The sequence below is a fragment of the Macaca mulatta genome, chromosome 20 (assembly GCF_049350105.2).
Source record: "Macaca mulatta isolate MMU2019108-1 chromosome 20, T2T-MMU8v2.0, whole genome shotgun sequence".
Taxonomy (NCBI): Eukaryota; Metazoa; Chordata; class Mammalia; order Primates; family Cercopithecidae; genus Macaca; species Macaca mulatta.
In genome coordinates, this window is record NC_133425.1 from 11,959,352 (window position 1) to 11,982,634 (window position 23,283).

At 50.2% G+C, this 23,283-nt stretch overlaps 1 protein-coding gene across 11 annotated transcripts in view; it reads right to left on the bottom strand.

The window, feature by feature from the left end:
- The window catches only part of TVP23A (trans-golgi network vesicle protein 23 homolog A), a 56,740-nt gene extending 46,321 nt beyond the window's left edge, over nt 1-10,419 (bottom strand). For all 11 annotated transcript variants that reach the window (XR_013412438.1, XR_013412437.1, XR_003725586.2 and 8 more), the window contains exons 1-2: nt 10,243-10,419; nt 9,859-9,938 (exon numbers count right to left, since the gene is read on the bottom strand). Coding sequence is in view for 3 of the 11 variants with exons in the window: in XM_015125610.3 (XP_014981096.1) it covers nt 9,859-9,938; nt 10,243-10,251 (89 nt within the window). In the remaining 8 variants the exon portion in view is untranslated. The remainder of the gene's footprint in view (nt 1-9,858; nt 9,939-10,242) is intronic.
- Between the last annotated feature and the right edge of the window lie 12,864 nt (nt 10,420-23,283).

Sequence of the window (23,283 nt, forward strand, 5' to 3'; positions counted from 1 at the left end):
AACTTACTTTGATGGGCTAGTTAGGGATTTTCAGGGGTGATTTTTACTTTACATGTTTGCCTGAAGACCTGGGCCCACTAACATGTGACTTCCTGTAGCGTCTGAGACCACAGGACAATGATCTTCTCAAAATGACATTCACTAGGCTCAACAAGGACCAACCAAGAAATACTACCCAGACTGGGTACAGTGCCTCACACCTTTAATCCCAGCACTTTGGGAGGCCAAGGCGGGAGGATCACTTGAGGCTAGAGTTTGAGACCCTGTCTCTACAATAAAATAAAATGAAATTAGTAGGGCGCAGTAGTGCATGCTTCTATTCCCAGCTACTGAGGAGGCTGAGAAGGGAGGACTGCTTGAGCTCAGGAGGTTGAGGCTGCAGTGAGCCATGATTACACCGCTGCACTCCAGCCTGGGCAACAGAGCGAGACCTTATACCCCCACAACTCCGCAAAAGAAAAAGAAACACTGGCCAGACGCCACACACAAAACCAGCTCTGACAACTGGGACCAAAATTAGATCTAAGAAATCTGTCTGTGGCAGGAAGACACTCTCCTACTTTGGGAGGGAATTCATGGGAGCCCATGACCTTTGGGTTCAGAGGAATTCTGTGAAAACAGTGCCTTGAAAGCATAAAATAACTTTCCATAGGAAGACAGTTTCCAACTCCAGGGAGAACCCCAGAGTGACGGGGTGAGCTGAGAACATGCCTCTGCACAGCCCAGGATGTGGAAGTCACACTCTTGATCAGAATAACAGGTGCCACTTATGAAACCCACAAGGGGCATCAGGAGCCCTGCCAGGTCCCCTAAACACATTGTTCACCTCATTTAATCATCTTTTTACAACCTTACAGTATAGCCAACATCATCCCCATTTTACAGAAGAGAAAACTGGGGACCCAGAAGGTGCGGTGATCACTGTTCAAATTCAAGGTCACTGTGAGTCAAGGGTTAACATCAGGCTTGGGCTGATGAGGGCCTGCCTGGGAATGACCCTGGCCTCCCATAGCACAGAGGCTCCACGAGGACTGTGGTATCTGCCACCCACTGCCACTGCACTGGAGGGACTGAGTTGGCCAGCAGGCCTTGGGTCTAGGTAAACAGAGTCATAGAAAAGGTTGGTGGGAAACGGAGGCTACAGCTTCTATGATTGAAGGTAACCCACAGTGCTTTGGCTCTCGCCTGTGGCAGCCAGACACAATTCTTGTAGTGGTAGAGCAAAAGGAGCTATGTGGGTGCAGGGCCTAGATCTCCCAGTGAGCTCAAGATGCTCTATCTATGCCTTCCTATAGAGCTGAGAAAACACAGTTTTATATCAAAGCCTATTTGCATCTGCCAGCTTGGGCCCAGAACTGTACTGTGGGGGTGCAGGCACTTGGCTAGGGAGTGGTAGAATCAAGACCCAGGTCCGTCTGACCTAAAGCCCAGGCTCCTCCTGCATCCCAAGGCAGCTGGAAACCCACAACACTCACTCACTCACAGCTGGTCTGAAACACGGCATGGCTAAAACAGAGTTACCATAAGGCCCAGCAATTCCACTCCTAGGTATGTGCCCAAGAGAACCCAAAATGTATGCCCCCAAAAAACATTCATAGCAACATTATTCATAACAACACAAAAGCAGAAACAACTCAAATGCCCATCAACCTATGAATGGATAAACAAAAGTGGTATGTCCACACAATGGGTGATTATTTGACCATCAAAAGGAATGAAATAATGATAAACACCAAAACCAGGATGAACCTGGAAAATGTGCTAAGTGAAAGAAGCCGGACAAAAAGCCACATATTATACAAAACAGGTGTCACCTAGACTGGGCTAAGGGATACCCAGATCACATCTGGGTCTGTGAAGGTGTTTCTGGGAAAAAAAATTAGCATTTGAATTGGCGGACTGAGAAAAGAAGCTCCACCCTCATGCAGTGGCTCAGGGCTGTAATCCCAGCACTTTGAGGGGCCAAGGCGGGAGGATCACTTGAGCTCTGGAGCTCAAGACCAGCCTGGGCAACATAGTGAGACCCCATTTCTACAAAAAAATAGAAAAATTAGCCAGGCGTGGTGGTGCATGCCTGTAGTCCCAGCTACTCAGGGGGCTGAGGCAGGAGGATCAATTGAGCCTGGGAGGTGGAAGTTGCAGTGAGTTGAGATCACACCATAGTACTCCAGCCTGAGTGACAGAGCAAGACCCTGTCTCAAAAAAAAAAAAAAAGAAAAGAAAAGGAAAGGAAAAAGAAGGCCCACCCTTCCCAGTCCGGATGGGCATTATCCAATCCTTTGAGGGCTTGAATATGACAACAAAGAAAGGAAGAGGGAATTTCCTCTCCCTGCTTAAGCTGGGATAGCCGTCCCCATCTCCTCTGAGACATCACACCTCCTGGCTTTGGGGCCTCTGGAGTCAGACTAGGACTTACATGTTGGATCCTCTGTTCTGGGGCTTTCAGATTCAGACTGAGACACTGTAGGCTCCCCTGGTTCCCAGGCCTTCGGGCTAGGATGGGTTGTATGCCACCAGCGTTCCTTGGTCTGCTGCTTGTGGATGGCAGACCGTGGGACTTCTCAGCCTCCATAGTGGCATGAATTAATCCCTCAACATAAACCTCTTTCTACATATTTGTAGATATCCCATTGGTTTTGTTTCTTTGGAGATCCCTGACTAACCCAGATTTCATTTACACGAAATGTCCGGAATAGGCAAATTCATAGGAACAGAAAGTAGATTAGTGGTTCTCAGGGGCTTGGGGAAGGGGAAAATGGGTAGGGACTGTTTAATGGGTACAGGGTTCCCATTTGGCACAGTGAAAAACTTTTGGAACTACATAGTAGTAATGGAAGTACAACCTTGTGAATGTACCAAAACCAAGACCGAATCGTACACTTTTAAAGAATAAATTGGTGGAATGTGAATTATATTTCTTTTTATTTGTTTGTTTCATTTTGTCTTGGAGACAAGGTCTTGCTCTGTGATGTGATAATGGCTCACTGCAGCCTCCACCTCCCAGGCTCAAGCAATCTTCCTACCTCAGCCTCCCAAGTAGCCGGGACTACAGGTGTGTGCCACCATGTCTGGCTACTTTTTGCATTTTTTGTAGATACGGGGCTTTGCCATGTTGCCCAGGCTGGTCTCAAAACTCCTGGCCTCAGCAATCCATCTGCCTCAGCCTCCCAAAGTGCTGGAATTACAGGCATGAGCCACAATGCCTGGCCATAAATTATATTAAACACACACACACACGTACAAACACACACACGCACACTGACATTCTAAAAGCAAAGGAAACAAAAGTACAAATACACCACTTTGGGAAGCCAAGGCGGGCAAATCACGAGGTCAGGAGATTGAGACCATCCTGGCTAACACTGTGAAACCCTTTCGCTACTAAAAATACAAAAAATTAGCCGGGCGTGGTGGCAGGTACCTGTAGTCCCAGCTACTTGGGAGGCTGAGGCAGGAGAATGGTGTGAACCCGGGAGGCAGAACTTGCAGTGAGCCGAGATCACGCCACTGCACTCCAGCCTCGGGGATAGAGCAAGACTCCATATAAAAAATAAATAAATAAATAAAGTACAAATAGGCAAATGGAATTACATTAAACCTAAAAACTTTAGTGCATTGGAAGACACAATCAACAGAATAAAAAGGCAGCCTATAGAATAAGAGAAAATGTTAATATCCAGAATAAAGAACTCAACAACAAAAATCCAATAACCTGATTTTAAAAATGGGCAAGAGACTTGAATAGACATTTCTCCAAACGTGATATACAAATGGACATGTAGCACATGAAAAAATGCTCAGCATCATTAACCATTAGGGATATGCCAATCTAAACCACAATGAAATAACATAGTTATCATACCCATGAGGATGGTCACTATCAAAAACACAGACAATAACAATGTTGGCAAGGATATGGAGAAACTAGAACCCTTGTACAGTGTCGGTAAGATTGTAAAATGGTGCAACTTATGTGGAAAACGGTATGGTAGTTCCTCAAAAAATTCAAAATAGAACTACCATAGGATCCAGCAATCTCACTTTTGGGTATATGGCCAAAAGAATTGAAAGCAGAGTCTCAAAGAGAGATTTGCATAACCACGTTCATTGCAGTACTATTCACAATAGCAAGAGGTACAAGCATACCCCAGTGGATGAATGGGTAAATAAAACATAGTTTATTCATATCATGGCATTATTATCCAGCCTTAAAAAGAAACGAAATTCTGGCACATTTTACAACACAGGTGACCCTTGAGGACATTATGCTAAGTGAAGTAAGCCAGTCAAAAAAGGACAAACACTGTATGATTCTACTTTTATGGGGTCCCTAGAGTAGTCAAATGCATACAGACAGAAAGGAGAATGGTATTTACCAGGGGCTGGGGGAAGGAGAGTTGTTAAACGGTACAGAGTTTCAGTTTTGCGAGATGAAAACGCTCTGTTTCACAACAATGTGACTATACTTAAACTACTAAACTGTATAATTTAAAATGACTAAGATGGAATTTTATGCGTGGGTTTTTTTTTCTTTTTTTAAATCATAGTTTTTAAAGTTGAAGAAAAGTAAAAGAAATAAAAAGTTTGTCCACCGGGGAAAAACACACACAGCAAGGCTAATGTTTCCTCTATGTGCCCAGCTCTGTTGTGGAATTACACCCTCCACTTATCCTGCAAGATGCGACGTACTCCCCAGGGCCCCCCACCACAACACTGCACCTCACTGACCTGGAACCAGGGACAGAAACAGCAGAGACCAGAGCTCCATCCCCAGGGCTTAGCCCAGCACCTGCCCCGGCAGATGCTGGATAAATATTTACTAAATAAACTGTATAGTAACCGCGTGGTGAAGTCAGGCTGATACAATTATCCCCATTTTACAGACTGGCCAATGGAGGCCCAGCAAAGCAAGGCGACCTGTCCAAAAATCATAAAGCCAGAAAGTGGTTAAGGAAGAGATGAACCCAATGTCCCAGACTCCTGTGACAGGCCCCCTTCCACAGCATCACCTCCTTTCGATGTCAGCCTGGAATCCATTTCAACAAGGGATTTACAAATAACCATTTTCACTCTGCACTAGTGATTGGTAACTTTTGTGGATCATGGGCCCATTTGATAATCCAATTAATGTTTGGAGCCTTTGGGAGGTCAAGGCAGAGAGATCGCTTGAGTCCAGGAGTTCAAGATCAGCCTGGGCAACACAGCAAGACCCTGTCTTATAAACAAACAAACAAAGTTTGGATCCTTTTCCTGAAACAACACACATATGAAACTTAGATAATAGTTTTCAGAGGTTTCCTGAACGCCTGAAGCCCATCTGTAGACCTCAGTTAAGAATTCCTTTCTAGGCTGGGCACAGTGGCTCACGCCTGTAATCCCAGCACTTTGGGAGGCTAAGGTACGAGGATCATGCAAGATAAGGAGTTCGAGACCAGCCTGACCAACATGAGGAAACCCTGTCTCTACTACAAATACAAAATTAGCCAGCATGGTGGCACATACCTGTAATCCCAGCTACTCAGGAGGCTGAGGCAGGAGAATCACTTGAACTCGGGAGGCGGAGGTTGCAGTGAGCCGAGATCATACCACGGCACTCCAGCCTGGGCAAAAAGAGAGAAACTCCATCTCCAAAAAAAAAAAAAAAATTCCCTTTCTACACTGCTATCCGGGTAAGTTAATTTGTTCTCAGGATTTTAGAGCCATCTCTACATTCCTATGCATCAGAATCATCTGGGGGTGCTATTTAAATTTATGTTTCTAGGCCCATCCCCTGTGAATCTGGTTAAATAAGTCCAGGGCCAGACCTAGGAATCTGCATTAGGCACACCGAGGATTCTGGGGTGGGTGGCTCTCAAACATACCCACCTGGATGCATGAACTGCTGCCTCCCAGATCTCTGATTACAGCCCTGGTGGCTTCTCCAGCTCCTGGCCTCTCCTCCCAGCTGTCCACTGGCTACTAGAATGTTCCAACACAGCCTAACAAGGACCACTCTGAACTCAACATCTTTCCTCCAAAAGTGCTTCTTCACCTGAGTCACCAGACCACCAGCCTGAGCGTCACCCTGATGATTCCCGTCCCCACCCTACATCTTGACCATCAGCAAGGTGGGCGGGTTCTACCTCCCCTGTGCCTCTGGGCCCCTTTCCTCCATCATCCCTGCCAGTGCCTTGGTCTGATCTCCTACCCTCCTTCTACCCGAACAACCCAGCCTCCATCCTGCAATCCTCATATCACTGCCCTGAGCAAAATCCTTCCACGGTGACTGAACTCTGGAACTGCCCTGCCCAATGCCACAGTCATATGTGGCTATTTACATTCAATTTGATTAAAGTAAATAATATCGAAACATCAGTCGCCCTGGCCACATTTCAGCTGTTCAGTCACCACAGGTGGCTGGGGCCACCGTGCTGCACAGCACAGATAAAGGCACAGCCCCATCCTCTAGAACGTTCAGTGGACAATGCACCTCCAGAGCTTGGAGCTTGGTTGCTGAGCGCTGCAGGGTCTGGCCCCAATCTCCACTCAGGCCACTCACCAGCACCTGGGTCTTGAGCCACACGGAACCATCCTAAACTCATGACCTTCCCTCCAGGCCTCCCCATGGTATATCTACCCCTCCCAGCCTAACCAACTCCTACCCCACCTGTGGGTCCCAGCTTAGCTGTTTCCTCCTCCTCTGGCCAGGGTAAGAGCCCCAGCTTCTGCCTATCCCCGCATTTAAAATACTGAGCTCTGGCCAGACGCGGTGGCTGTAATCTCAGCACTGTGGGAGGCCAAAGCACGCAGATCACCTGAGATCAGGAGTTTGAGACCAGCCTGGCCAATATGGTAAAACCCCATCTCTACTAAAACAAAACAAAACAAAGAAAAAAAACACACCAATTAGCCAAGCGTGGTGGCGTGCACCTGTAGTCCCAGCTACTTGGGAGACTGAAGCAGGAGAATTGCTTGAACCCAGGAGGCAGAGGTTGCAATGAGCCTAGTTTGCACCACTGTGCTCCAGTGTGGGTGACAGAGTGAGACTCCATCTCAAAAACAAAAACAAAAACAAAACAAAACAAAACACAAATACTGAGTTGTAACAGCCACCGGTATGCCTACTCCCACCCCACAAATCAGTGGTTTTCAACCGGGGGCAAGTTTGCCCCATAGAGGATATTTGGCAATGCCTGAGACTTTATGGATGGGCTGCTACTGGCATCTGGTGAATAGAGGCCAGGGATGCTGCTCAACATCCTATGGTGCACAGGACACTCCCTATAGCAAAGAAGTATCTGGCCTAAAACGTCAGGAGTGCTGAGATTAAGCAACCCTGCCCTAGATTGCGCAACCCGTAAAGGCAGGAGTGGAGTCCTGAACTCTGCATATCCCCAGCCACTAGCCCAGAGTTGGGCATACAGGAGATGCTCAATAGAGATTGAACACATATGAGTTCAGATGTTCTAGAAGATTCTTTACCCAGGATTCCAGTTCTCCTGCAGTGTCTTCCCTTAAAGACAATCACTGGCCATTATGGTGGGATGAATAATAGCCTCTGAAAATATCCAGGTCTTGGATGGGTGCAGTGGCTCATACCTATAATCCCAGGGCTTTGAGAGGCTGACGCAGGAAGAGTACTTGAGGCTGGAAGTTCCAGATCAGCCTGGACAGCATGGCAAGACCCCATTTCTACAAAATTAAATTTTTAAAAAATTAGCCAGGGGTGGTGGCAACCCTTATAGTCCTAGCTACTTGGGAGGCTGAGGCAGGAGGATCTCTTGAACCCAAAAGTTTGAGGTTCCAGTAAGCCATAATTGTACCACTGCACTATAGCCTCGGCAACAGAGTAAAACCCTGTCTCAAAAAAAAGAAATCCAGGTTCTAATCCTCAGAAATTGTGAAGGCTACCTTATATGACACAAGGGACTTTGCAGATGTAATTTAATTAAGAATTTTTTTTGTAGCCTCTGCCTCCTGGGTTCAAGTGATTCTCCTTCCCCAACCTCCTGAGTGGCTGAGATTACAGGACGTGCCGCTATACCTGGCAATTTTTTTTTTTTTTTTTTTTTTGAGACGGAGTCTCACTCTGTCTCCCAGGCTGGAGTGCAGTGGCCGGATCTCGGCTCACTGCAAGCTCTGCCTCCCGGGTTCATGCCATTCTCCTGCCTCAGCCTCCTGAGTAGCTGGGACTACAGGCGCCCGCCACCTCGCCTGGCTAGTTTTTTGTATTTTTAAGTAGAGACGGGGTTTCACCGTGTTAGCCAGGATGGTCTCGATCTCCTGACCTCATGATCCACCCATCTCGGCCTCCCAAAGTGCTGGCTTGAGCCACCGCGCCCGGCCTACCTGGCTAATTTTTATAGCTTTTGGTACAGACAGGGTTTCACCATGTTGGCCAGGTTGGTCACGAAATTCTAACCTCAAGTGATCTGCCCGCCTTGGATTCCCAAAGTGCTGGGATTATTTATGGATGTGAGTCACTGCGCTCAGCATATAATTAAGGATCTTGAGATGCAAAGGTTATCCTAGATGATCTGGGTGGACCCTAAATGCCATCACAACAGTCCTTACAAGAAAGAGGCACAGGGAAACCTCTCTCTCTCTCTCTCTCTCTCTCTCACACACATACACACACACACACACACACACACACACACACACATACACACACACACACACACACACACACACACACACACACACACACATACACACACACACACACACACACACACACACATCACCTGACCACGGAACAGAGAGAGATCTCAACATGCTATAATGTTGGCCTTGAAGGTGGAGGAACAGGCCACAAGCCACAGAATGCCAGCAGCCACCAAAAGCTGGAAAAGGCAAAGAACAGATTTTCCCCTAGTTCTTCCAAAGGGAGTATGGCCTTGCTGCCACCTTGGTTTCAGCCCAGGAACACTGACTGTGGACTTTTGGCCTCCAGAACTGCAGGAGAATAAACTTCTTTGGTCTTAAGCCAAGATGATAATGGTAATTTGTTCTAGCGGTCATAGAAAACTAATACAGTCTATTCCTTTCCGGGGTTTATTAGAGAGTTTAATATTAAAAACAGAGACTTAACAAGGAATGGCATTTAGGTGCCAAGGCCCATTCCATGCCTACTGGCTCTGATAGCTGGAAGGAGAGATAGGGCTGAACTGGGTGGGTGAGTGAGGCTGAGCCGTGGGTGTTTCTAGAAGGGGCTGCCGCCTGGGCCATCGGTAACCACGTTCACGGGTCACTCCTCATGCTGTGGTCCTGCCACCTTCTGGGATGCTAGAGGTCTCAGGCAGTTAAGTGACTTGACCCAGGACTAGCCTGTCTAACTAGACTCAGCAGGGATAGGAATAAAACTCCAAGCCCTCTTCCACGTGTCCAGTCCACTGCCAAGCTTGCTCCCCTCTAGCCTCAGTGGCTTTCTCTGATCTTACAACATAGCCCCAGGGCCTTTGTGCTTGCAGCTCCTTCAGCTTGGAACACTCTTTCTCTGGAGTCTCCCATGGCTGGCCGCTTCTCATCATTCAGGTCTCAGCTCAAATATCACCTCCTCAGAGAGGCCCTCCAATGGCTGCACTAAGGCAAGTGGCCTTCTCTAGTTACCTTCTCTTTCATCACAGGGCTGAATTTCTTCTCACATTCAATTATCTCATTAATCTCTTTGCCTGTTCAACATCAGCTCCACCCCTTCTTCCTGCTTCTCCCAATGCAGGCTCCAGGAGGGCAGGGACCTTTTCTGATGTGTTCACAGATACGTCCCCAGACCCAGGCCTGGCACACAGTAGGTGCTCAATATATTTTGAATGAATGAGTAAATGAATGAATTTGCAGCTTTGGGGAACGCCTGACCCAAGCTCCATCCCAACACACCTGATCTTGGCTTTCCTAAAGGCCAGCTCCTCCTCGTTTCCAAAGTCCAGGGACACATCCTCCGTATCGTCCACCAGGGCCTGGGGGGACAGCAAGGGCAGGTGGCAGGCCCAAGCGCGGTGCACACCCCGACCCCACCCGCCCTGTCCTCCTGGGCTTGGACTCCACTCGCACCCCACTGGGTTCCCAAGTGGACCCTCGGAGCTGGCGGGGCCCCTCCGCTGCGGCCGCAGTGGCAAAGCCCTCTCCACCCTCCCGACCACCGGGTGCAGCCCAGCCCCAGGCCCCGGAGCATCCCTCCTCCTCCTCCCGGCTTCTCCAGCGCTCCAGTAGGCTCCTCTCGTCCCCGCCCCACCTCCAGCCCCAGCATCCCCGTGGCCCTACCTGCTTCATAACCCTCCCAGGAGCCCACCTGGCGCCCAGGCCCAGGGCTCCAGCTCTACCCGTCGCCGGTGAAGGGCTCGGACGCCGGGCGGGCGGATGCGGGCAGCGGGCGGTGGACGCTGAGGGTCTGGGCCTGCGCCCTGTGGGGCCGCCTCAGCGCAGGTTCTCGGGTGGGGCGGGGCGCTCGGGGCCCAGGGCGCAGTCGCGGGCTGGGGAGGGGGCTTGGCTCGCCGCGGACGCGCGGGGGAGAGAAAGCGGCGGCAGAGAGGGAACAGCCTGGGGAACTGCGGACAGAGATACTGGGAGGAATGGGAGTGGGGCGGGGGGCGGTGGGGGTAGGCTGCGTCAGCGAATGGTGTGGACAGCGCATAAACGTGAATGGAGTGAATGATAAGGCAAGGAATGAATGTCAGTGGTGGGCAGCCACATTCAGGGTTGGGAGAAATCCTGTGTTTCCCAACAGTCTCTGCGCGCAAGAAATTCCCAGGAACCTTGTGAAAAGCAGATTCTCAGGCCCGGCCCAGGGGATGTGGAAGGCCTGGAGTGGGGCCCTAGAATCTGCCTTCCCCGCCCCGCCCCGCCACCAAAAAGAAAGAAAGAAAGAAAGAAAAGGGCCTCACTGTCGCCCAGGCTGGAGAGCAATGGTGCCATCATAGCTCACTGTGCCCTCAAACTCCTGGGCTCAAGCAATCCTCCCGCCTCAGCCTCCCGAATAGCTGGGACCACAGGCTGCACCACTACACCTGGCTAATTTTTTAATTTTTTGTAGAGAGGAGGGTCTCACTATGTTGCCCAGGCTAGTCTTGAACACCTAGGTTCAAGCCATCCTCCTACCTCAGCCTCCTAGTGTTCGATTACAGGAGTGGGTCACCACACCCAGCCTCATATGCCTTTTAAGGGGTGATGCTGCTGCAGTCACAGCTTCAGAACCACAATGAGATCTGCGTGCATCGCCGTGCCAGGCACTTATTAAACACAAAATTATTAGTAGTATTAATATTATGATTGACAGTAATAGTAGTGTTTCTTGATGTGGAAGTCTTCCTGGGTAACTCCCCGGAAAGAAAACTTATTACCTGAGGGTTTTCCTGGCCCAGGACACAGTGACTCTCCTCTCCTGTGTGCCCTCTCCCTGTCCTGAACCCCCACCCACGGGCAGAGGTCTGAGCATCAGGATGCCGAAGCCACTGGTCCTGCCCTTTGCCTCGCGCCATGGGCAATAGGTACATGTACCCCGCCCCTGATGACTCCAAAGTGGGCCCCTGGGCCACAAGCCCCTGACACATTTTCCCCACTGCTGGTCTCCATGGGCGGAGGCGGAGGCAGGAGCTGCCTCATCTCTGATCCTGGGCCTGGGTTCCAGGATTTCTGCCCTCCGCCCCCACCCCAATTCCCTAAGCTGACCCCATAAGAGGCCTGCCAGGTGTGTGTGCAGGGAGAGTGCTTTCTCCTATGCCATCTCTCTCTTTCTTTTTTTTTTTTTTTTTTTTTTTTGAGATGGAGTTTCCCTCTTGTTGCCCAGGCTGGAGTGCAATGGTGCGATCTCTGCTCACTGCAACCCCTGCCTCCCGGGTTCCTGTAATTCTCTTGCCTCAGCTTCCCAAGTAGTGAGATTACAGCTGCCTGCCACCAACCCGGGTAATGTCTGTATTTTGTATTTTTAGTAGAGAGGGGGTTTCACCATGTTGGCCAGGCTGGTCTCCAACTCTTGACCTCAGGTGATCCACCCACCTTGGCCTCCCAAAGAGCTGGGATTATAGGCATGAGCCACTGCACCCAGCCTCTACTATGCCATCTTTGGGAACCAACATTTAAATATACATAAATTTAATAAATTTAAATTTAAATATATAAATATATATTTTAAATATATTTATATATTTTTAATAAATATATTTATATACATTTTCATAAAAATATTTATATATATTTTACACATATTTTTATAAAAATATTTTAATAAAAATATTTATATATAAATTTTTTAAAATAAATATATATACATATATATATATATATTTGCCAAACTCTCCTGCAATTTGGGTAGCTTCTAAAAGACCCACTGCCCGGATTGTGTTATGGACCAATTAAATCAGGCTCTCTGGGGATGGAACCCTATCCCACTGCTTTTAAAGCTCCCAGGTGTTGGGCTGCAAGGTAAAGAACCAGTGATTTAAATGAGTGCTTCTGACCCCTCAATCTGCAAACGAATCACCTGGAGTTGGCTTAGAAGCTGGATGCTGACTCAGGGGTCTGGGGGTCTGGGCAGGCCCTGAGATCCTGCATTTCTTTCTTTATCTGTCTTTCTTTCTCTCTTTCTTTTCTTTTCTTTTTTTTTCTTTCCTCTCTTTCTTTCTTTCTTTTCTTTCTTTTTTGAGATGGAGTCAGTGGCTAAATCTTGGCTCACTGCAACCTCCACCTCCCGGGTTCAAGTGGTTCTCCTGACTCAGCCTCTCAAGTAGCTGGGACTACAGGCACGTACCACCACGCCTGGCTAATTTTTGTATTTTAGTAGAGACAGGGTTTCACCATGTTGACCAGGCTGGTCTCGACCTCAAGTGATCCACCTGTCTCAGCCTCCCGAAGGGCTGGAATTACAGGTGTGAGCCACCGCATCCGGCTAAGATCCTGCATTTCTTTTTTTTCTTTTTTTTTTTTTTTTTGAGACGGGGTCTCGCTCTGTCGCCCAGGCTGGAGTGCAGTGGCCGGATCTCAGCTCACTGCAAGCTCCGCCTCCCGGGTTTACGCCATTCTCCTGCCTCAGCCTCCCGAGTAGCTGGGACTACAGGCGCCCGCCACCTCGCCCGGCTAGTTTTTTGTATTTTTTTTAGTAGAGACGGGGTTTCACCGTGTTAGCCAGGATGGTCTCGATCTCCTGACCTCGTGATCTGCCTGTCTCGGCCTCCCAAAGTGCTGGGATTACAGGCTTGAGCCACCGCGCCCGGCCAAGATCCTGCATTTCTAAGAGCCCGTGGGAGAAGCTGATGCTGCTGCTCCCTGGACCACCCTTTGAATTGAAAAGATCTAAACCACCAAGGCCTGGTTTTCTAGAAAGGCCTGTGGGCTCTTCCTGTCCAGAAGGGTGAACGGAGAGGCCCACTCCCAGCCAGGCCCCAGCAGCCTTAGAGGGGATGTTGGGAGGAAGGAGGCAGGAGGGCAGCTGGAGGGAAGAAGCCGTTGCAGAACATTTAGGGGCTTTTTCTCTGACCCTAAGAATCACCAGCTGTTGGTGTCTGTTGAGTTGGGGCTCCTGGAGTCATGGGAAAACCCCCTTGGAATCCCCACTCAAGACCAACTGTCATTCTCAGCCACTGGGTTGGAGATTCCTCCAGAAATATCCACAGCTCCTGCCATCTGGAGGTGGCTCTAAAAATTCAGAGTCACTTCTCTCCCTCCTAACCTGTCCACATGGGGCAGAGGGCTGAAGATACAGGTGCTGGGGCCTCCTGTGAAACCCTGTTATTCCCTCATCGGAAGAAAGCACCCTCCCTTTACACATGGTCCAGACGGCCCTCTGCGGGGTCAGCTTCCTGAATCTGGGGCGTGGGCAGAGGGCCTGAGGATTGCACAGAGAACTCTTCATTGGTTTTAAAACTGGCTGCAGCAGAGACCCCTTGTTGAAAGGTAGATTTTAGGCTGGGCACAGTGGCTCACACCTGTAATCCCAGCACTTTGGGAGGCCGAGGTGGGTAGATCACTTGAAGTCAGGAGTTCGAGATCAGCCCAGCCAATATGGCGAAACCCCGTCTCTACTAAAAATACAAAAATTAGCCGGGCATGGTGGCGCAAGCCTGTAATCCCAGCTACTCAGGAGGCTGAGGCAGGAGAATTGCTTGAACATGGTAGGTGGAGGTTGTGGTGAGCTGTGAATGTACCACTGCCCTCCAGCCTGGGCCACAGAGTGAGACTCAGTCTCGAAAAAAAAAAAGGGGAGGGGGTAGATTTTAGGATCTCACTCTAGGTTTTCTGAACCTCAAGGGTTGGGGATTGGGGGTCTGCCTTAATAAGAGCCACAGAGACGGCTTGGAAGCCCAGTCTTTGGGGAACACTGACCCTCTCCCCTCCCCCAGCCCCCATTGGTCTTGGCCCCTGAAGGATTTGGGGAGCAGACCTGCGAGAAGCAACCCCGGTTCTGATCCTTGCAGCTGGGCTTGGGACCCTGAAGCCAGAACAACCCCAGGGAAGGACATACAGGCTCAGGTAGCCACTGGCCTCTGGATGACCTTGGAGGTCAACACCTGGAGTCTGCAGGCTTTGCTGGGGAGGGGGCAGGTCGCCTTAGGCAGGGGACTTCACCTCTCTGGCCTCGGTCTCCACATCTGTAAAGTGGGGCCATACTTTCCCCCTACCCGGCAAGGATAATGAAGGACTAGAGAAAATATGTCAAATGCCCTTCTCAGAACAGGGGCTCAGGAAACAGCGGCCTTGTTGATGGTGACTTGGGGCCATCAGCAGAGGGATCTCGGGTCAGGAGCCCCCGTGAGCCAGCAACACACAGGACAGGAGCCTCGTGTCAGGGGCCTCTGCTGGGGATATCTGTCTTCCCGGCAGAACAGAGCTGGCCTTTCCTGAGTGGCTCCTGTTGACATCATACTGCATGCCCCCGGGACAAAGGGCACCTAGACAGAGGTACACACACAGTCTTTCTCTCCAGTGACCCCAGGAGTCCTGGACCAGGAGGCGGAGGCTTGGGTTTGAATTCTGGCAAACACAGGTCAGGGTGCTGGAGCCCAGAGGCTGGAGAACATTCGGCCAGGGGAGGAAGAAGACGTCAGTCCAGCAGAACCATGGCAGGCTGTAAGACACGCAGAGTGTTTGACTCTTTCGCTGTGAGCAAAGGGCAGTTGGCATAGAAGGTCAGTGGGGAGTGGAAGGAGTTTGACTACATCTGGGGCTTGAAAAGGCCCAAGCTGCACTCTGTGTCCCCACCAGGCAGGATGGAAGTGGCAGCCCTCAGACCTGTCATACCAAAGCCAGCAGTTGCTCATCACCCTCAGCCCAGCATTGCTATGGATGGCACGCCTTACAATCCCACTGGCCCCTAAGATCTATACGCGACTCCCTGGCATCTGACGATGACCCTGTCATTTCTCCCCAGGTAGGGTTGCCAGATCTAGCAAATAAAAATAAGGGAACTCAGGCAGGGCATGGTGGCTCATGCCTGTAATTCCAACACTGACCCTCTTTAGGCTAACATTCTAGTTGCAGACAGATACATACAGCCAAGTGAAAAAACAGCAAACCAGAGCTTGTCAAAAGTGCACTAAATGCCCCATGCAAAGCTGTGCTGTCTAATCCAGGAGCCACAAGTCATTACTGAGCCCTGGCAATGGGGTGAGGCTGGATGGAGATGAGCTGTCAGGGCAAAGTACACACCAGAGATTGAAGACTTGGTCGGAATAAAAGGCTGGGCACGGTGGCTCACGCCTGTAATCCCAGCACTTTGGGAGGCTGAGGCAGGTGGATCACCTGAGGTCAGTAGTTCGATACCAGCCTGACCAGTATGATGAAACTCCGCCTCTACTAAAAATACAAAAATCAGCCAGGTGTGATGGCGGGCACCTGTAGTTCCAGCTACTCAGGAAGCTGAGACAGGAGAATTTCTTCAACCCGGGAGGCAGAGGTTCCAGTGAGCTGAGATCGTGTCATTGCACTCCAACATGGGCAACAGAGTGAGACTCTGTCTCAAAAAAAAAAAGCAAAACAAAAAACCAAAAAACATGGTAGGAATAAAATAATGTAAAATAATAATATTGAAATCATGTTTTAATTGTTTACATGCGATAATGATAATCTTTTGGACATAGTGGATTGAAGAGAATGTATTATTATAATTAACAGCCTGAGCAACATAGTGAGATTCTGTCTTTACAAAAAAATAATAATTTTTAAAAAAATTAGCCTGGCATGGTGGTACATGCCTGTGGTCCCAGCTACTCAGGAGGCTGAGGCGAGAGGATCACTTGAGCTGGGGAGTTAGAGACAAGCCTGGGCAACATAGCAAAACCCTGTCTCTATAAGAAATACAAAAATTAGCCTGGCATGGTGGCATGTGCCTATAGTCTCAGCTGCTGAAGAGCTGAGGAGGGAGGATCATTTGAGCCCAGGAGGTCAATGCACAATGAGCCGTGATTGCACCACTGCACTTCAGTCTGGGTGACAGAGCGAAAGCCTGTCAAAATTAAAATAAACGGCCAGGCACAGTGGCTCACGCCTGTAATCCCAGCACTTTGGGAGGCCGAGGCGGGTGGATCACTTGAGATCAGGAGTTCGAGACCAGCCTGGCCAACACGGTGAAACCCCCGTCTCTACTAAAAAATACAAAAATTAGCCAGGTGTGGTTGTGCACACCTGTAATTCCAGCTACTGTGGAGGCTGAGGCAGGAGAATCGCTTGAACCCAGGAGGCGGAAGCTTCAGTGAGCCAAGAGCACGCCACTGCACTCCAGCCTGGGGGACAAAGCAAATAAATTTTACTTTTTTTTTTTTTTTTTTTTTTAGCGTTGGGGGTCTCACTATGTTGCCCAGGCTGGTCTCAAAATCCTGGGCTCAGGTGATCCTCTCACCTCAGCCTCCTGTATAGTTAGGACCATAGGCACATGACACTATGCCTAGCTTATTTCATTTTATTTATTTATTTATTTTGAGACAGAATCTTGCTCTGTGAGCGGCACGGTCTCACTGCAACCTCCGCCTCCCGAGTTCAAGCGATTTCCTGCCTCAGCCTCCTGAGTAGCTGGGATTACAGGCACCCACCACCACGCCCAGCTAATTTTTATATTTTTAATAGAGAGGGGGTTTCGCCAGATTAGCCAAGCTGGTCTGGAACTTCTGACCTCAAGTGATCCTCCTGTCTTGGCATCCCCAAATGTTTGGATTACAGGCGTCAGCCACCGTGCCTGGCCTGCTAATTTTATTTTGTGTAGAGACAGGGCTCCAGAAGCACAGATAGGGGAAATTCCGGACCAGGGAACAAAAGGGACAGCCAAGTTTTGATGTGACCCGCCTGGCCTCCCGAGCAACACACCGTCTCGCCAGCGCAATGGAAAAGTCAGCAAACAGGCCAGAGAAGGCCTCTTGTCACTCAAGTGCCTGGACAAGAGACAGAAATGTCAGGTCAACAGGGCCTTCTCTGCGGCCGGCCGGGGTGGGGAGTAGTGGCTGTTACCCAATGGGCAGGATGGGCCCTGGACCTCTGCCTCCTGTTGGAGCAGCCAAAGGTTAGCAGGCCTCTCCCATCGGGGCAGAGCTGGGGAGATCATGATGCTGGTGGTTCCCCCAGCAGCCGGGGGGTCTGAAGTGTCCCCAGTAGAGGCCCTGCTTCATCAGGACCTTCTGGTAGTTCCCACTCCTCCCTGTGCCACTCATCAGGCTCTGACCACACTGGCCAGACTCCAAGGTTTTCAGAAACTTCCAGGCCCCTTCCTGGCTCAGGGCCTGTGCTCCTGCTGATTCCCCAGCCAGGAGTGCCCTTCTCCTCCTGGTTTTCTCAGGGCTAAAAATACAAGGTCTCCCCTCAAGGGGCCTTCGCTGAAGCCCAGCTCATGTCCCACCCAGTTTCTCAGTCCCTCTTGAGGGTCTGGGATGTAGACTGTGGCCCGACATGTTTGTTTCCTTTCTAGCACTTTCTACAATCTCTAATACTCTCGCTTTCTTATTAGTTTGGTGAGATTACCCTCCCCATGCCTCCACTAGGGTACTGTCTCCATAAGGGCAGGCGCTGCTTCTGTTCATAGAGCGTGGGGCCAGGTGCACGGCTGGCGCTCCACAAGCCGTCAGTGAGTGAGTGAACAAAGGGATGAGCGACTCAGGACACGCGCCTGGCAGCCAATCTCCACAGAGTCCCCTCATGAGGACTTTACAATTCAGGGGACACAGAGGCCTGGATTATGGCCTCCCAAGGAGGGTCTGGCCTCAATCTAGTTCTCTCTCTCTCTCTCTCTCTCTCTCTCACACACACACACACACACACACACACACACATACACACACGCACACACGCCACCTTTCAGCACAGGCCCACCTGCCCCCATCCCCTCCCGAAATGCCCTGCCACATGTGTCAACGTGGAGGACGCATTTAAGACATGAGGCCGGGAGCCCAGAGTAGCCGCTGTAGCATGGAGGCAGGTCTGCGAGCCAGCAGGCAGGCTGCCATCATTTACGGGAAATGCGCTGCTGAGGAGAAAGGGTGGTAGGTTGTTTAGCCCACTCCTGGCCGCTGTCCAGACTGGGTCAGGAAGCTTTGCTCTGTGCCAGCATCACCCACGCAGGCTCAGTTCCTCCCCATACAGCTTGTCCAGAGATCCACAAGGCAAGCCGGGAAGTCACTGCCCATCTCTCTCCTTCCTATGTATCCAAAGCAACAACAACAAAAACCAAAATAGCAGTTTGTGGACTCAGATGCTTTGCAGTCAGCATGCTTTGAAGCTCAGCTCTGCCTCTTCTCAGTCGGGAGATAAATAGCTTGGACAAGTCACTAAACCTCTCTGAACCTCAGTTTTCTCCAGTATGAAATGAGAATCATGACTTGCTTTTAAGGGCTGTTGGATGGAATGCAGGAGCTATTTTGTTTGTTTGTTTTTTGAGATGGGGGTCTCACTGTCACCCAGGCTGGAGTGCAGTACTGCAATCACAGCTCTGTACAGCCTCCAATTCCTGGGCTCAGGCAATCCTCCTGCCTTAGCCCCCCTAGTAGCTGGGACTACAGGTGTACACCCCACTCCCAGGTAATTTTTTATTTCTCGTAGAGACAAGGTCTTGCTATGTTGCGCAGGGTGGTCTGGAACAGACTCAAGTGATCCTCCTGCCTCAGCCTCCCAAAGTGCTAGGAGTACAGGCATGAGCCACTGTGCCTGGCTAGGAGTTAATGTTTTATCACATACTCAGCATACTGCATGCACATAGTAACTGTTTGCTAAATAAATTATGTCAATCTACCTTTATTTCCACTCCAGGAGGTAGGTGAAGTGCATGACATGATACCCATTTTACAGATCAGGTGATTGAGGCTCAGAGAGGTTTTGAAGCAGGTGTAAACAGCAAACCAGTGGTAGACCCATGAGTAGATATCAGGTCTCCACCTGCTCCCTGCTCATAGCTTTTCCCATCACACAAAACTGGGGTGCACGGTCCCTGCCAAACCTTTAACCCAAGGTTGCAAAGTGCCTGCCCAAGGGTCAACTCTGGGTTCCAGACATGTTTGGGTTGGACCTGCATAGTTTAAAAAAAAAAAAAAAAAAGGGCAGAGTTCATGGAGTTAATGGCCAGGATTGGAAAATTGGGACCAGGTGTGGTTGCTCACGCCAGTAATTTCAGCACTTTGGGAGGCCAAGGCAGGAGGATCTCTTGAAGCCAGTTCAAGACCAGCCTGGGAAACAAAGCGAGACCTCATATCTATAAAATAAAAAATAAAAATACTAACCAGGCGGGGCATGGTGGCCTGTGTCTGCAGTCCCTGATACTTGGGAGGCTGCAGTGGGATCGCTTGAGCCCTGGAGTTCAAGCCTGCAGTGAGCTGTGATCACATCACTGCTCTCCAGCCTGGGTGATAGAGTGAGACCCCGTCTCTTTAAAAAAAGGAAAGAAAAGAAAAGAGAAATCAGATGTCACTTTTTTTTTGAAGTCTGTATTTCTGTTTTTTCTTAAGGAAGCTCAGGTGACATGGAGCCTGAATTCCCTGTGGTGGGAACTGAGCGGTGCTATTACCCCTTAGATGGGGTTGCAGAGTCAAGCTCACCACCCGCAGAGACCGGTGTGCTCACTTCATTCTCTGTCTGCTGCTGGTGAGTTTGCCATTGCTCCTTAAAACCTACTGTTGTAGCCTGGGCATGGTGGCTCATGGCTGTAATCCCAGCACTTTGGGAGGCCAAGACAGACAGATTACCTGAGGTCAGAAGTTTGAGACCAGCCTGGCCAACATAATGAAACCCTGTCTCTACTAAAAATATAAAAATTAGCTGGTTGTGGTGGCACATGCCTGTAATCCCAGCTACTGGGGAGGCTGAGGCAGAAGAATGACTTGAACTTGGGAGGCAGAGGTTGCAGTGAGCTGAGATGGTGCCATTGCACTCCAGCCTGGGCGACAAGAGTGAAACTCTGTCTCAAAAAACAACAATAGCAACGACAACAACAACAAAAACCCGCTGTTAGATAGGATTCCCCAGAAGCACACCATACCCTGTATAAGGGTGCATGAATGCCTTAGGGATTGGGCAGTGCCCTGGGAAGGGAGGCGGAGATGGGCTGAGAGGCAGGGAGGCCACACAGGAGTGTGATAGCAGACAAAGGCACTCAAAGGTGTATCAAAAAGTACAAAAAACTGAGTGGCTTAAAAATCGGAAATTCATTGTCTCACAGTTCTGGAGGCTAAAAGTCCGAGACTGATGTGTCTACAGAGCCCTGCTCCCTCTGCAAGCACTAGGGAAGGATCTGTCCCCAGCATCTCTCCTAGTTTCTGGTATTTTCTAGGCTGTGGCTGCGTAATCCAATCTTCACATGATGTTCTCTCTGTATGCGTGTCTGTGTCCAAATTTCCCCTTTTTATAAGGACACCAGTCATATTGGATTAGGGATCCACCCTACTCCAGTGTGACCTCATCTTTCTAATGATGTCTGCAATAACTCTATCCCCAAGTAAGGTCACATTTTAAGGTACAGGAGGTTAGGACTTCAATGTAGGAATTTGGAGATGAAGGACACAGTCAACCCTTAACAGAAGGTAACTGTGGCTCACCCTACAGGGGGTTCTCAGAGTCTCCAGTGGGAGGAGGGAGCTGGGGTATTTATACTCCCCTGCCCATCTCGCCCTTGCCCCATTGGCTCTAGGAACACACACAGTGAAAGCGGGTTGCAACATCATGAGGGGTGTCTCTAGCTAAGACGTGCAGGGGCTGCTGTTGGAAGCAAAAGCTCACCAGGACCTGGTGGGAATGAAGATGGTGACAGGATCCGAGGGACTGTAGGCTCCTGCCAACCACCATCATGGAGACACAGAGGACAGAGTCTTTACTCCACCTCTGCCATCCACTACCTTGGTGGGAACTGAACAGCAGGATGGCCCTAAATGAGTCACTGGCCTCTCTGCATTACTTTCTCCATATACAGGCCACACCAGCTGGGACTGGAGCTGCTCGGAAAAGGAGTGGATGATGCCCACTCACCCCCATCCATGTTCACCCCAACCCGGCTGGTGCCTGGGAAGTGTCAGCAGATGGAGGTGGTAGAGCCCTCATACCTGTCACCGTCAACTCACTTACAGAGGGACCGAGGAGCCCCTGGGAGAAACAGGACCCCCAAATCAGATAGCCCTCCCCATGAGTGAGCTCAGGATATTCAAACACAGCTCTTGAAATGTGGCGTCTGGGCCAGGTGCGGTGGTTCATTTCTGTAATCCCAGCACTTTGGGAGGCCAAGGTGAGTGGATCTCTTGAGGTCAGGAGTTCAAGATCAGCCTGGCCAACATGGTGAAACCCCATCTCTACTAAAATTACAAAAATTAGCCGGACATGGTGGCACACACCTCTAATCCCAGCTACTCGGGAGGCTGAGGCAGGAGAATCGCTTGAACCTGGGAGGTGGAGGTTGCAGTGACCCAAGTTCGTGCCATTGCACTCCAGCCTGGGCAACAGAACGAGATTTTGTTTCACACACCCCCCCCCCAAAAAAAAAAGAAAGAAAGAAAAAAGAAATGTGACTTCTCTGTGCAGCAATGGGTGCCAGAAATGAGGCCACCTAGGAGGGGAAGAGGGTCCTAGTCTGGTAGGTTATACTCAGCTCCGAAGCCTGAGACCAGGAAGGAGTGAGAGCTCCAGGCTTGGCATTCAACGGTGCTAACACCAGTCCCCGCTCCAGCTGCCTGGCACTTCAGTGCTGTGTGCAGTGAGCCTGGGAACCCAGGCAGCCCTGCTGGGGGGCCCTGCTAGTGGCATCACACAAACAGGGAGGTGGCAAGGCTGTCCAGGAGAGCATGCAGACTTCTTCCCTAGGAGAGGGAACCAGTGACCTGGAGATGATGACAGTCTCATCCTGCAAGAGCATCAGGCCTGAGCTAGAAGTCCCAGCTTGGCCAGCAACAACAGCAGGGCCATCTGTGCCCTGTCTAGAAGCATACCTGGTGACATCAGTGGGACGGCCCGGGCTGCACTCTTTGCAGCAGCAACGGTGGCTCTGAACCCTTCACAATAGACCCACCAGCAGTTTAGGGAGGCTGAGGCCAGCAGAAGTTGGGGAGTGGGCTGGGCACAGTGGCTTATGCCTGTAATCCCAGCACTTCGGAAGGCCAAGGTGGGCAGATCACCTGAGGTCAGGAGTTCGAGACCAGCCTGGCCAACATGGTGAAACCCTCCCTGTAATAAAAATACAAAATTAACTGGTCATGGTGGCACATACCTGTAGTCCAGCTACTCAGGAGGCTGAGGCAGAAGAATCACTTGAATCTGGGAGGTGGAGGTTGCAGTGAGCCAAGATCATGCCAGTACCCTCCAGCCTGGGCGATAGAGCAAGACTCTGTCTCAAAAACAGAAGAAGTGGGGGAAGCGGAGGTGCTGGGGCATCGGTGCTTGTGGAACAGAGGTCTCAGGTGGCACTCATGCTTCCAGGCCTGCTGCAAGAGAGAACCCCCAGGCCATACACACAGCACCCCAAAGTTGAGACTCCCGGAGCCCAACAAACTGGGTTTACGTCCTGGCTCTGCCTCAACTCTGGGCATCATGAATTAGCCTAGGCTACGCCCTGCTGCAAACACACCTTGCCTTTTCAAACATAATGGAAACTTGTTTATTGCAACAGTTCTGGGTTGGTGTTCCAGGTGGCAGGGCAGTTGTTCTCCACTTGGAAGAGCCCGGCTTTTTCTAGCTTGGGGATCCACTCTACCCCAGGACCCGCTGACCTCCATATCCAGAAGGTAGAAGAGAAAAGACTATGGAAGAGGTAGGTCACTCACTTAAAGGACCCAAGAGAGGCACAGATGCCACTGGAGAGAAAGTAGTCACCTGCCCACACCCAATGCAAGGGGTGCTGGGAAATGTAGTCCGGTTATGTGC